General features: G+C 41.7%; 1 protein-coding gene across 5 annotated transcripts in view; it reads right to left on the reverse strand.

Moving 5' to 3' along the window:
* Positions 1 to 14,504, reverse strand: part of BTD (biotinidase) — a 24,724-nt gene continuing 10,220 nt past the window's right edge. For 4 of the 5 annotated variants that reach the window (XM_068404667.1, XM_068404663.1, XM_068404666.1 and 1 more), the window contains one exon: positions 6,800 to 9,192. In XM_068404667.1, coding sequence (XP_068260768.1) covers positions 8,008 to 9,192 — 1,185 coding nt within the window. In that variant the 3' untranslated portion in view covers positions 6,800 to 8,007. Of the gene's footprint in view, positions 231 to 367; positions 489 to 6,799; positions 9,193 to 14,504 lie in introns of those variants that run through there. The other variant, XM_068404665.1, reaches the window with a different exon arrangement.

Below are 14,504 nucleotides of genomic sequence, written 5' to 3' on the forward strand. Positions count from 1 at the left end.
GATGACTTCAGGGAGATTGTGAATTCTGTGTTTTCTTCCCTCTGAATCTTTCGAAGGGTAGGGCTGTGTGGGAGTGATGTACGTGCCTCAGCTGAGCATGCAGGCAGCGCTCAAAAGATCCATATCGGCCTGTCTTGAGATTCGCTGCCTCTATTTAAAGACAAAGGTTGAAGCAGTATTTTTCCTCATACGCTCGTGGAAGATGCGAATCAGAATGTCAAGTAGCATGCCTGTTATTTAAAAGGTAACAATTGCATATTTCTGTTAATGAAACTGTCCAATTTTTGTTGCTTTAGAGGAACTGTGAGAAGATGATATTAATAGGCCTGTATTGTCTGTGCTAACTTTTATTTGACTTCAAGATTACCTGTTATCTCAGAGTGTGGTGTCTGTAGCCGTAGGGCAGTTCATAGAAGGGGACACTCCTGTCTTCTTTGAAAAATTAGTAGGGCAGTAGAGACTGAGAGTTGTTCATGTCCTCTGTGTGCCTGGGTGATAGAGGAGAAAAAGCTCAAAAGGCAATGGGTTAAAAGTTAAAGATTTGGATAAGGAATACGGGCAAATGCAGAAAAAGGTGCTGTTGAACACTTTTGTTTCCTTACGTCAATCAGAAATCATGCCTCTCATTTCATTACTAGTCACCTCTTGAGGAAGAAAACTTTTTTGCTGCATTTTTAAGTTAAGTTTTGTGAACTTTTTAGAGCTAAAGATCTTTTTATTACAAATTGTTAATTCTATTTAGGAATTCAGAGTTACGTGATTCGTGTGTGTCATCTATCTGATCATTAGGATTTATTTAGTGAGCCTGTAGATTGCAATTTGCATGTATTTGGTTGTTCCTATTAAAAAACAAACAAACAAACAAACAAAAAAAAACAAAAAACAAAAAAAAAACCCTCTATTACTACCTGGCAGGATGGGTAGGACGGTAATTGTGCCTTTTAAGTGATAATTGGGACCATTATTAGAAAATGGTCTTATTCCAAAAATGGAACGTGATTTGTTTAAAGAACATGCTACTGTGGTCAGAGACCACTTTCTTAATGAGAGGTCAAGGAACAGAAGGTTCCTTGTTTCTGTGAAACAAATAATGCTGTCTGTGGCTGGTGGGGGTTTGTTATTTAAAAAAAAAAAAAAAAAGAAAAAAGTGTCCATACCTCAGCAGAGGCCTGTTCATTTCCAGAAAATTATACTGGAACCTCCATCTTTCTAAAAGAAATCCTCTTTTTGTACAGATGAATAGGGCACAGTTATTGTTACAACCTTCATCCAAACGATCTCTTGGATTTTCACCAAGAGAGCAGTGAGCCTTGAAACCCTTTTTATCCTGAAAAATAAAAAAATCTAATGGACTTCAGGAATGAGAACACCCAGCCCTGCTCAGCTTTCAGGGTACTTTGACTTCTGGGATGTTTTATGGGTTTTGCAGTTCTCAGGATAAATGTTCTGCAGGAAAAAAAGCCACATTAGTATTAACTTCCCAGGTGAGCTGTTACTTTTAGAGTGTGGTGTGGTAGCATAAATGCGTGATGCTGTCAAAATGAAGAATCAGTCTGTCTTCCCCTCCCCCCCACACCCCCTGAGTGACCCCACTGTAATCAAAAAGATTTTTCTTGTAATTTCTTATAAAATATTGACCCCTCTGTGTCTCCTGCTTTGTATTTCCTCCTATTACTCTTTATTGCTTCCCCACCCATAGATATCTCCAAAAGAATCATATAAATATATTTGGAACAATCAGAGCTAGAAATATGCACTTCTTAAACTTGGATCTTGGTTGTGGTGTTTTTTTTTTTTCTGGTCATATATTTTCTGGTTTAAAATCCTGACTTGTCTACCAGGCTAAAGAATTAATAAATGTTTGGTTTAAAAAAAAGTTAATATTTAAAAATTAATTACTTCAAGGTTTTGCTCCTTTTAACATCTACACAAAGGGCACTAAAGATCCTAAAGCTGTTACCTAAGCTGTATGGAAGATCACCAAAAAGGAGCATGAGATAATGTTTACAGATTCTTCAATGCAATAATTCTGGATTTGAGAGGAATTAACCTTCCTGTCTTGCCCAGAGATTATGTCTATGTAAAGGCAACAACTACTGTAGTAATCCAGAATAACGTACTCTATTTATATTCTACTTTACAAAGAATGTTCATTAAATCCAGTTGGTTGGAGATAACACAAGTGTTGTTCTGGGAGCTTAGCTGTTTTTTTGGGGAAAAAAAAAGTTTGTGGTGACCCTTCTGTTAATCATGCAATAACTGAGTGAGAGGATAAGCCTGTAGAAGGATCGTAAGCAACAGTGAATATTGTACAAAAGACTCTTGTCTAGTATATACTTGTGAGAAGTTTTTTCATGTGCATCATCGTGGAACATTTTTAACAGTGCTCGATGTGTTTGGGGAGCCCATACTGCTTAATTCCAGGTTTGGATCAGTGAGGTTCACATCTTAAAAACTGAAACCTAAATAAAAAGGATAAGTGTTTATCCAGTTTTCTGGAGAACTGGAGGACGTGCTCTTTGGCTCTGTGAACCACAGGGCGGGTGAGGGAACTCCACAGGCTTCCCCGGCGGCAGCTGTAGGAGCGGCAGGAGGAGTTGGCACGAGTACCCTCATCATTTCCCACTGCTTTGCTCTGTGGCTCTGCTGGTGGTACATACCCACTTCCCAAAAGAAATGTCTTCACGCTTTTGGTTAAAAAGCATTGATTTCTGATGGCAATAATTCCTGATAATCCAGTCCTGGTTGGATCAGACTAATAACCTTGGAGAAACGGGCCTTTAATTTCTTAATAAGTAGTTTAAACTTTTAACACCACTTCTGTAGGTCTGGGTTAAACTCGGCAACATGCATATTAAATATCAGAAGAATGTAAGTATTTAAATTATTGAAGTTGGTCCAGCAAATTCTATAAATCCTTAAATGCAAGATTGACTGGTAATTATTGCCTCTTGTAGTAATCTCTCAATGATTTGTGATGATTTCCTTCTAATCCTTTTATATTCTGCAGAAGCTGATGGGACAGTAGGAGAAGAATTCTTTCAGATTAGGATTAAAATCCTTTTTTTAATAAATTTATAGCTGTGACTCTAAATTGGACGAGACAGTAATTTATAAAATACGTGTCTCCTTTACAGACTGAAACCTGAGATATTAAATGTGAAGAGGCACAATATAGGCCTCTCTGTTTGTTAAGCTGATAGCATTGGGTTTTTTTATTTGTCTGGAGTCCTTTTCTCACTATAATATCCATATGTTTTGAAGAATGTTAAGTGCAAAGGAACCACTGTGCATTAATTTGAAATGGCAAAACAACTGGTCATTCTTAAGCAAATATCCTATTATTATAATGATCTAGAAGTCTTATCACAAAAATCCCTTCATTTTATTGCTTAACAGGAGAAGCAAATGCCTGGCTGGACGTTGTAAATGTCACCCAGACCTCTAGTCTGATCCATGTATCCTCATGTACCTACCGAAAGAAAAACTGAAATGGCAGCCTTGCAAAGAGTGTTTCTTCCAGTTCAGTCATCTAGAGCCCAGGGAAATCACAAGAGTGTTTTGGTTTCCTTTCCCTGGGGGAAAAATAGTTACAGATGTGACTAAAATTTTCAAGCTGTGGGCTTTTTCCTGTCTGTACAACTCATCTCACAACTGAATGTTCCTGACTGGAAGAAGACCAATGATCCTGCTTGCGGGGCTTGGAGATTTCTTGCAACTCTTTCCAACCCAGTATCCCAGTCTCTTTAGCACTGTTATTTGTCTTCAAATAAAGCAGCATCTAAATTATCCATGCTCCCCTGATGCCGTGTGTTATTTTACATTAGGATAAACTGAGCTCCTTCCATTCCATGCTACATTTTAGCAATTTTCAAGCTGAGGTTGGGAAAGGAATCTTGCAGTATTTCACCATGTAACTGTAAACATAGTTGAGTAATATTGTTAGTGTCACTCAAAATTTAAAGAGAAGAAAAACACCTTACATTCTTTTTTTTTTCATTAAAACTGCAATAGAAGCAACCAGAAATTTTGCTATTCAGATTCACAACGGAACAAACCAAACCCCCGCTTCCAAGCCTTGTCAAATGATGGATGTGCAGCTTCTTTTCTCATTGTACCTGGGAGTTGACTTAGTTCACAAAGTTTAAGATACTGAGGTCTCAAATTTTCTTCTATGTTAATATATTCGATACCTTAAACAGTTTTAAAGGAAAATCTAAGGATTCACATCCTATCCTGTCAAATATTTCCTATCCCTTGCCAAACTGTTATTCAAGCTGTCTGCATAGTTTTATTAAAAATCTTTCTTAGAATCCATTAACATCTTACTGAATTCAACCTCTCTAATCTCTTCTACCAAGAGTTTGTTTGATCTGCTGTGGGTACCACTAACTATTGTCTGTGACTTCTGACCTGCGTGGCCTATGCCTGCCCTCACAGTGGAAGGAGGAAGGAGCACACAGCGAACGTCTGAAGTACTTCCATTGCTGTTGATGACTAAAAACTTGAGTGATACCTCTCACTTAACCTGTGAATATTTGGGGTGTTCAGGAATGGCATTTGTCACCACTTTTGTGGTTTGGTTTTTTTCAACCTACATAAATGGAGGAGGAGGGGGTAGTTCTTTCTAGCCACTGAAGCTGCCTGTGTGTCAGTAGTGGTGGTTAGGCATTGTTGAGGTCCTCCTTCTGTAACACTGCTGAAAATGTAATTTTCTTCAGTTGGCTCTTCTATTTGCTTTAGATGGTACAGCTGAAGCAGCCAAAGAGGGCGGTCAGTTTTTTGTGTGGGTCCTCTTGAGTTTTCTGTGATGCTGGGGTGTTCGTTAAATACCTGATTCTGCAAGACAGATCACAGCCTGGGCAAGACTGTGCTGTGCCTTGTGACGATGGCTTCCTTACTTCCATGTTGATTGCAGGAGGTTCTTGAAGCTCAGTCTCTTCAGTCGGGTTCATTTCACCTGTAGAGATCTGCCTAAACCCGTTTGTGCATTGCGAAGATCTCTGATCTGAACAGTTTGTCCCCGGCTGTTACCTGTTCCTCAGCCTGTTTGCATGCCTCTCAGTAACTCCAACATGCTGTTTGCCAAATGTTCCTGTATTGTGCTTTCTGGTGGTTTCTCTCACTGTAATTAGAGTATCCCCATGTCCACCTGGAAAACTCACTGGTCACATGAATCCCAAAGCAGCAGATCCCTTATGAAGAAACCCCCAACACCTCTGACTCACACGCTGTTACCCTTACCTGGACAGACAGTTTCTATGGTTGTCTTCCCTTTCCCAGGGGCAGTGTCAAGGCCCTTCAAAGACATCACCACCTGCTGTCTCTCTCAGACAGGACGTTCCTTTGCTCTCAGTACAAATTTCCACATCCTGATTTCATTTAGGTCAACAGACCGAGTGATTTAAAGCTGTTCTAGACTTACGTACTATATGTACTTCCCATATGTCAAAAGGTCCTTGTGCTCTGGTTTGGCTTTGGTTGCACTCACAGACGGAAACTGTTCAGGAAGCTTTAATAAAGCTGTTTATATCCATTGAAGGGATATTAGATGACGGGCTGCATTACAGTATGTTCCAAAACCTGCCGATCAGCGGTAGTGAGTGTCGTAGGTTACTGGCTGGTCACCTCGTTTCAGAATGGATACATCTGTTGTCCTTCAAAGGTGAGGATGGTGGGGAAAAGTTACTTATTGGTGAGGCTCTATTGTGTCTGGTAGTGTCTATTCCACTTTTTCTAGTGTCTCTTCACTAACAGCTGCTTTTTTGGGTGAAGGGAAACAAGGTATGAGAACACGCTCTAATCTTACACCTGCTCTTCTCAGGGAGGAGACAGAGCAATGTGCCCAGTGCAAACACTAAGGACAGAACGTCTTGTTTTCTAACAGTTTTGACCCACCCAAAGTTAGAACAGCTCTGTGGAACACACTTTGCAGGTATCTCACAGATAAATACTTTTTTTTTTTCCTTAAGCATAACAAATGTGTGTAGCACTACTTACTTGTTTAGCCTAATTTATTGTGATAAGTCTGCTTTGGAACTGAATCGAAATGGTATTTAGTGCAAGAGGATGCATGTTTTTCAGCCTACAGAGTGGGGAGGCTTGTCCTGAGAGCTGAAATTCTCCAGCCGTCCATTGTTCCTTTCTTTTGGATTTGGTCGTATGGTACTAGACCCAGAAGTACAAATAAGCGCCACAAATGCTTTTCTGTTCTACCCTGTATGTTCTGGGATTTGTGCAGCATTCAGCAAGAATGCTGCTACGGGGGTCAAAGAGTTAATGACTTCTACTAGCCCTGTGGTGGGATGGCCTACTTTTACATCAGCAACTTTTTAAGTTTAATGAGATACAGACATTCCCCTCTCCATATTTCTGTCCAATATATGCTGCAGGATCAACAAACCTGTTGTATTGCCGTATCAAAGCTGAGTGTGACTGGGTCCTGCCTCATAGCAATACAGCTTGGAGAAGGAAGGTTTGATAGAGCCCAAGATCATAAATATTTATATACTTATTTTGTGTAAATATTTAAGAAACCTTGAAGTAAAAATTCAGCAATTTCTTGGTTGTTTTGCTTTCTGAAACCGGAAAGTGAGTTCACTCAAAGCAGGAGCTTATTGAGCACCTTTCAGTACACACACTTGTAGCTGCCATCGTGGTTTGAGTTTGCACACACCTCGGAACGGACTCAGACCACCGAAACGGAGACACGCAGCCCCCTCGTTAGCGCTCTGCTCCTCACTGCTCCTCTCAGCTATTAGAATGCAACTAACAGACTGAGCAACTGGAATGCGAGGACTCACCGAAGGAACAGTTGCGTTTATTCTGTTACTCAACAGCTATTATGCAGATGAACAGCCAATAAGACTACACAATTGTAATGCTTGAGAATAAATTATCTTCTCTGAATTTAACCCCAAATTAATATCCTTTGAATATTCTCTTCCCACCTTCTTCACTGCAGTAGAACAGTTTGTCACTGCAGTACAATATTTATAGCACTTAATCTAGTTATTGCTCTGGAAAGAATGGTGTGTTTTACTCATTTAGCAGCAGGATCCTACCATCTGGCACACTAAGTATTTATGTAAAAACCTTGCTGTCCAACAGTTCGTTATGTTGGATGTTGAATGAATTTATGAACAATATGTAAGATGTCTTGAAATGACCTCTTTTTTAAACAGGAAAAGTTAAAAGTGCTTAAACAGTACATAACATAGTTGTTGATATTCACTGCTGATGTTTTCTTTAAACACAATTCCTTGCACAGTAGGCTGGAAATTATCTCTTAATGCAGTCTAGTTTTTCACAACCATTTGATGCCCTCTCCCCTAGTCTAGCTGTTCCATAGATGTTCAAAACTGTAACATTAAGTTATTGTTAAAAGTATATGAGAAAACTCACTGAGTTTTCTAACAGGATTACAGACAACTGTGTGGCCAGTAAATGGTAATGCTTTCAGCTGGGAGTTTTTGACTCTAAGAAAAAAATAAATCATGGCACCCTAACCAGAAATCAGAACCTCACCATATACAAGCTCTATGTATGTATACATATATTTTTTCATGCATGTCATGCATGCGATTTGTGTCTTCATTTCCTTCCCTATTTTTCTTCGTTTTGCAATGGTTTTCCATTCCCATTCATTTCCTTACTCCTAGCCAGGGCCCCACAAAACCAAAGGATTAAATTAAAAGGAACAAATTTGGTTGAAATGAGAAATACTATTTTCCCAATATAAAACATCTCAACACATCACAACAAGCCTTCATCTCTGCAAAGCAGTTCTTTTACTTCTGGTAGGACCTGAGCTACCAAGGTACAGGCTGTACTTACAGCCTCTTAGGTTAAGTGCTTCACTTGTCATTTCAGATGTGGAATCTAATCAGTCAGTCATGTAACAAACATACCTGAAGCTCTAGGAAGTACAGCTGCTCAACAACTTATGTTAAGATACATACTCTGAACATACGGGCAGTTGTTTTCTGATTCCGTCAAATATCTGCGCTAGTCCTTTTCATACCATCGTCCATATAGAGCAGCTGTCAGTAGGCCAGAAGATGTTCTATTTTTGCTTATGAAATAGTGGTTGTTTTTCCAGCCCATGTGATCAGCAAAGTCCAAGGTAATACCAGATGTCAGCAGTAACGGAAAGATATAAGGGGTACTCATATTTCCCCATAGCTGGAAATCTATCAGAGCAGTGGCATCTGTAACCTCCTGCCCACAAGTGCTAAAGCTGAGACCACCACACTTCACTAATGCACAGGCCTGGACATAGTATGTGCCATGCACTGTGTGGAGCCCATCAAAAACTCCCAAAGCATATAATTCATTGGTTAAAACAGCTCTCTGATAATTTAAGTAACAACAAAGGGTACTGGCACAAACCTGGAGCTCTCCTTTTTCCCCCCCTACAGGAACGAAAGTGAAGTTGTCATACATCATTTCTGCATAAAATAAGGGAGGTAAGTGTTCATTTCCTTTTTCTGATACTCTGCCAGGGGTTTTTTGCTCCTCCTTAAAGCAAACTTGATCATCCATTGAGGCACTTGTAAAAGTCTTGCATGAGTGATGTAAGTTCTCTCTGAATCCTTCATTACTCTCCAAATTGGTTTTGTTATCTGTGGTAATCACAGGAATTTCTGCTACTATAAGCTTGCCACCATAACTTTCCATATTGTGGTAGATGAACGATTTGACTGGAGTGTATATGCCACTCCCCGTCATGCCCAAGGTAGGGTGGTGGATATTAGCTGCTAAAAGATTGACGTTGAAAGCTGTTGCAAAAGCTTGTTGAAATTCTACAGCAGACAGGAGTGGGAGCTGGTTCATCCAGGCAGTTGGATATACAACTTGTTTCAAATTGTACTGTCTGATGAGGTTCACTGCAGGCTCAAAAAAGAGTATATCAAAGCAAGTGAACATACCAAACTTGCCAGCAAATGGGGTATCAAAGAATTTATAGTCAGGCTCCGGAGGGGTATCAAAAGCGTATTCAAAATACAGATTGTGTTTGCGATACGTGGCTACCAGCATACCGTCATCATTGAACGCCACGTTGGTATTGAACTGGTATCTTCCATCAGATGGACAGTGAGGATCAGTGTACTCACAGGGTTGCTTAGTTCCTAAGTTTGCCACAAGGAATATTTTGTTTTTCAGTGCCATGCAGCTCAGACGCTGAAGAACCTGGAGAACGGTATGGGGAAATGTAAGCACTTCAGAATACAGAGAGAGAAATTTTACTTAGGCAGCTATGACTTACTTAGTACTTTTAAAATTATGATTTTCAACTGGAAATTGAACACATTTGACCATATCTGTAAAATTTAAAAGTATTGATGATTTTGTGACAAAAGCTACTGGAACCAGTAGCTTTCTAGACTGAAAAGTATTTCAGATATTAATTTCAAAATAACACTGAAAAAAACTATCTGGGTTTTATTTCCTGAGAAGTAAGTAAATAAATAAATAAATTTCTCTATTTCAAGGGCGTTAATTTTCAGAAACTTCTGACTGTTGCAGGAGCACCTTTAGAACAGCAAACGTGATCACTGGCACCTGCAATGGCTTGTTCCTGCAACTAGATGTTTACTCTAAATTTTTAAAAAATCGATTACTAGCTACAACTTAGAGAAGCAGAGATGTAAACAGATGGATTTTGCATAGTTATAGAAAAGAAATACAAAAAGTACAGACTACAGTATTACTGGGATGTTTCTTCCATGCCATGGAGAGCTGTACCAAAGACTGCCAGTACTGCAAACTCCAAATAGCATCTGAATGACAAACTGAGTTCTTGCTTGCTTGTGCATGATCATTGGTAGCGAAGATTCACAGGCCAAAGCAGGTCACCATTTAGAACTGTGAACCATGTTTGCACACAAATTCTGCTTAGTCGGCACACGCATGATTACTTACTTTCATTATATTGACTACTGTAACCCTAATAGGAATAAATAGTCTGCACTACTAAGCATGGTTATTTTCACTTTGGGTTCAGAACAGTCAATGAAAATACTATTTTTGTAATTTGCAGGTCACATCTTCTGTAATCACACTTGGTCTGTGCTAAGTTGTGACTTCTATTACATTATAGCTGGTCAAGTCCTGTTACTTATGCTAATCATTTTACATACAATCATTGAGTCAGAATGTTCTGATGTCATTAACACTGAGTGATGAGAACCCATCTGTCCTGGTTTGGCCTAAACCAGGCCGATTTTCCTTTCAGTGATTTTTACTTTCAGCTAAGTCTCCTCTAAGTAACTGCACTTTCTGAAACTAACTGCATGTTTTGCAGACAGTGTCTGCTTCCAGGACTGATAACGCTCGAAGTCTGTAGTTATCGCTGAGGCACCGGTAGGGATGTTGTGCAGTAAGGCTCTTGCTGTACTTAGTCTTAGAGAAACCAAGGTCACTGCTGAATTCCTCACTGCTTACGAGTGAAGAGCCGAAGGGGGGTCGCAGCTGCAGGGGGGAGCAGACAGGGCAGGCGACCCAAAATTGACCAACGAGGGTATTCCATCCCATACACGTCATTCTTAGTATAAAGCGGGGGGATCACGAGGGTCTCGCTCTCTTTCTGCTATGGCCGGTGTCCAAGGAGGACTCCGTCTGTTTTCCTGCTGCCCCCGATCCCGATCCGTGCATCCCTGAATCCAGCTCTCGACCGTCGCTAGGCCCAGCCTGGGCCTTCCCGGAGCCTGCCCTGCAGTGCCGGTGGTGACGTGGCTGACTTCAGGGGAGCTCAATCTTGGTTTTGTATATATATTTGTATATATTTGATTATTTCTATTATTATTATTATACTCTTTTCCATTATTATAGTTTATCAAAACTGTTTTAACTTTCCAACCCGGAAGTCTCTCTCCCTTTTCCCTTTCCCTTTCCATTTGGGGGAAGCCGGGGGGGGGATAACAGAGAGCATCTGCCACAGGTTTAATAGCCGGCCCAGCTTTAAACCGTGACAGATTTTTTGGCGCCCAACGTGGGGCACGAGAGAAGCTCCGACAGGTTGCTCTGATAAGTCGAATCCCAGCTCCAGTGGGAGGAGACCCGGAGAGCTCAGCTGAGAGAGTATCAGAGTTCTTCCTTTGAGATTTACGAGGGGTTGGAAATTAAAACAGATAGCGAAGATGGTAATGTCATTTTTGAACGCTGTGCTATCTCGTCTCTTTATTAAGCCTTTTACAGAGTTAAGTGTAATAATACCTTACTTGCCGTTGTTTGTTAGTGTTTATGTGCAGTTTATCATTGCTGGGTACTGGTCAACATGCATTGTTTTTTTATGGCGTTTCGTACGGATTTATGTCGTGATAAACTGGGCTGTTACTATTCTGACCTCGGTAGCAGAGATTTTATCTGCGCACTCTGGGAGTCCTTTAGCTGATTCTGCTAATGATTACACTTCCAGTTTTACTTTGGGAAATAGTACCTTCTCCTTTTCTGCCAAGCTGATTCCACTAGATTTTGCAAAATTAGGATGGTGCTGTCTAGGTGGCATGCTTTTATTTTCGGTTGTCCTGAATGTGTTTCTGATGTGGGATAAGATTAAATATAGGTGCAGCAACAGCGGTAGGTATCATGCTGCCCCTGTAACCAGGAGAAAACACCGAAAGAAATCAGCTAGTAAAGTGAAGGATGATGACTCAGAGCCTTCTAAGGCAGAGCCAGCACAGGACCCAGGTGAGGGCCCTTCTCAGTCAGAGTCAGGGCCTGACACAGATGGGGGTTTCCTTGATCGTCTTTTTAAAGCAGACCCATCACACAAGAAAGGTCCTTCTAAAGCAGAACAATCACAGGAGGACTCGGACTCGGACATAGAGATAACCTACCACTCCTTATCCCTGGAAGAACTGCGAAGTATAAGAAAAGACTTTAGTCGTTATGACGGTGAGCCAATTATTACCTGGTTGCTCCGATGCTGGGATAATGGGGCAGATAGCATAGAATTGGATGGTAGAGAAGCCAGACAGTTGGGATCCCTGTCCAGAGATGGTGGTATTGATAAGATGCTTCCAAGAAGGTCGAACACTATCAGTCTCTGGAAGCGACTCTTGTCAGCTGTAAAGAGCAGGTATCCCCACAAAGATGATGTTATGAGCCACCTAAGCAAATGGATCACTATAGAAAAAGGTATTAACTACCTTAGAGAACTGGCTGTGCAAGAGATCATTTATAAACACCCTCTGGACATTGTAGATCCTGTAAATCCTGATGAAGTGGAATGCAACCGATCCATGTTCCGGAAGGTTGTGAAGAATGCTCCACCAACACATACCCATACATTGTCAATATTAGTCTGGGGAGAAGATGCTATGGCACGACCTAGTGTGGGTAAAATGGCTAACTGTATGCAACAGTATGAAGATAGTATTTCTTCCCCACTGCAGGCCCGTGTCTCGGCTGTGGGAAAAGTGACTAAGGAAAACAAGGACTCATTTAAACAACTGTCAGACAAACTGTCCAGGATCGAGAATAAACTTGACTCTCTACCTACACAGGCACGCGTTGCAGCCTTTAGGAGGAAACGCTCTCCTACAGGACCAGCTCAAAGGAAACGGAACACGTCATGAGGTATCCTGTGGTTTGCCCTGCATGGTTATGGGGAGGACATGAGCAGATGGCATGGACAACCTACCAGTACCCTACAGGCACGAGTATGTGAGTTGCAAGCTAAAAGAAATACCAGAGAGAATTTTTCTAGAAGGATGGCTGCTCCAGTTACCAGTGAGCAGGACCCCAGTCAGGGTAGATGGGCCTCAAATCCCTTTTTCCCAAGTGTGAATAGGAGAAATGAAGATCCAATCCCTGTGAGCTGCACGAATCCAGTCTTTAATTAGAGGGGCCCTGCCTCCAGCCAGGAGGAGGAGAGGGACAACCGAGTTCATTGGACTGTGTGGATTCGATGGCCTGGCACATTAGAACCACAAAAGTATCGAGCCCTGGTAGACACTGGTGCACAGTGCACCCTAATGCCATCGAATCATAAAGGGACAGAATCTGTCAGTATCTCGGGAATAACAGGAGGATCTCAAGTGTTATCTGTATTGGAGGCCGAAGTGAGCCTAACTAAAAATGAATGGAAAAAGCACCCCATTGTGACTGGCCCAGATGCTCCGTGCATCCTTGGCACAGACTACCTTAAGAAAGGGTATTTTAAGGACCCAAAAGGCTATAGATGGGCCTTTGGTGTAGCAGCTGTAGAGACTGAGGACATTAAACAGCTGTCTACCTTGCCTGGCCTCTCAGAGGATCCTTCTGTTGTGGGGTTGCTGAAGGTTGAAGAACAACAGGTGCCAATTGCTACTGCCACGGTGCACCGACGACAATATCGCACCAATCGAGACTCGCTGATCCCCATTCATAAACTGATTAGACAATTAGAAAATCAAGGAGTGATTGGCAAGACTCGCTCACCCTTTAATAGTCCTATATGGCCAGTGCGAAAGTCTGATGGAGAATGGAGATTAACTGTGGACTATCGTGGCCTAAATGAAGTTACGCCACCGCTGAGTGCTGCTGTGCCAGACATGCTAGAACTTCAATACGAACTGGAGTCAAAGGCAGCCAGGTGGTATGCCACCATAGACATAGCTAATGCATTTTTCTCTATTCCCTTGGCACCAAAGTGCAGGCCACAGTTTGCTTTTACCTGGAGAGGTATCCAGTACACCTGGAATCGACTGCCCCAGGGGTGGAAACACAGTCCTACTATTTGCCACAGACTGATCCAGACTGCACTAGAAAAGGGTGGAGCTCCAGAACATTTGCAATACATTGATGACATCATTGTGTGGGGTGATACAGCAGCAGAAGTTTTTGACAAAGGGGAGAAAATCATCCAAATTCTTCTGACAGCTGGTTTTGCCATAAAAAGAGGCAAGGTCAAGGGACCCGCCCGGGAGATCCAGTTTTTAGGGATTAAATGGCAAGATGGGCGTCGCCAGATCCTGACAGAGGTGATCAACAAAATAACAGCTATGTCCCCACCAACTAACAAAAAGGAAACACAAGCCTTCTTAGGCGTTGTGGGTTTCTGGAGAATGCATATTCCAGATTACAGCCAGATTGTACGCCCTCTTTATCAAGTGACCAGAAAGAAGAATGATTTTCAGTGGGGCCCTGAACAACGACAGGCTTTAGAACAGATTAAACAAGAGATTGTGCATGCAGTAGCCCTTGGACCAGTCCGTACGGGACAAGATGTTAAAAATGTGCTCTACACCTCAGCTGGGGACAATGGTCCTACCTGGAGCCTCTGGCAGAAAGTACCAGGGGAGACTCGAGGTCGACCCCTAGGATTTTGGAGTCGAGGATACAAGGGCTCCGAGGCCAATTACACCCCAACTGAAAAAGAGATACTGGCAGCATATGAAGGAGTTAGAGCTGCCTCAGAGGTAATTGGTACTGAGGCACAGCTTCTCCTGGCACCCCGATTACCAGTACTAGGCTGGATGTTCAAGGGTAAGGTTCCTACTACTCATCATGCAACTGAT

This window comes from Nyctibius grandis, chromosome 7, assembly GCF_013368605.1.
Source record: "Nyctibius grandis isolate bNycGra1 chromosome 7, bNycGra1.pri, whole genome shotgun sequence".
In the NCBI taxonomy this organism is placed as follows: Eukaryota; Metazoa; Chordata; class Aves; order Nyctibiiformes; family Nyctibiidae; genus Nyctibius; species Nyctibius grandis.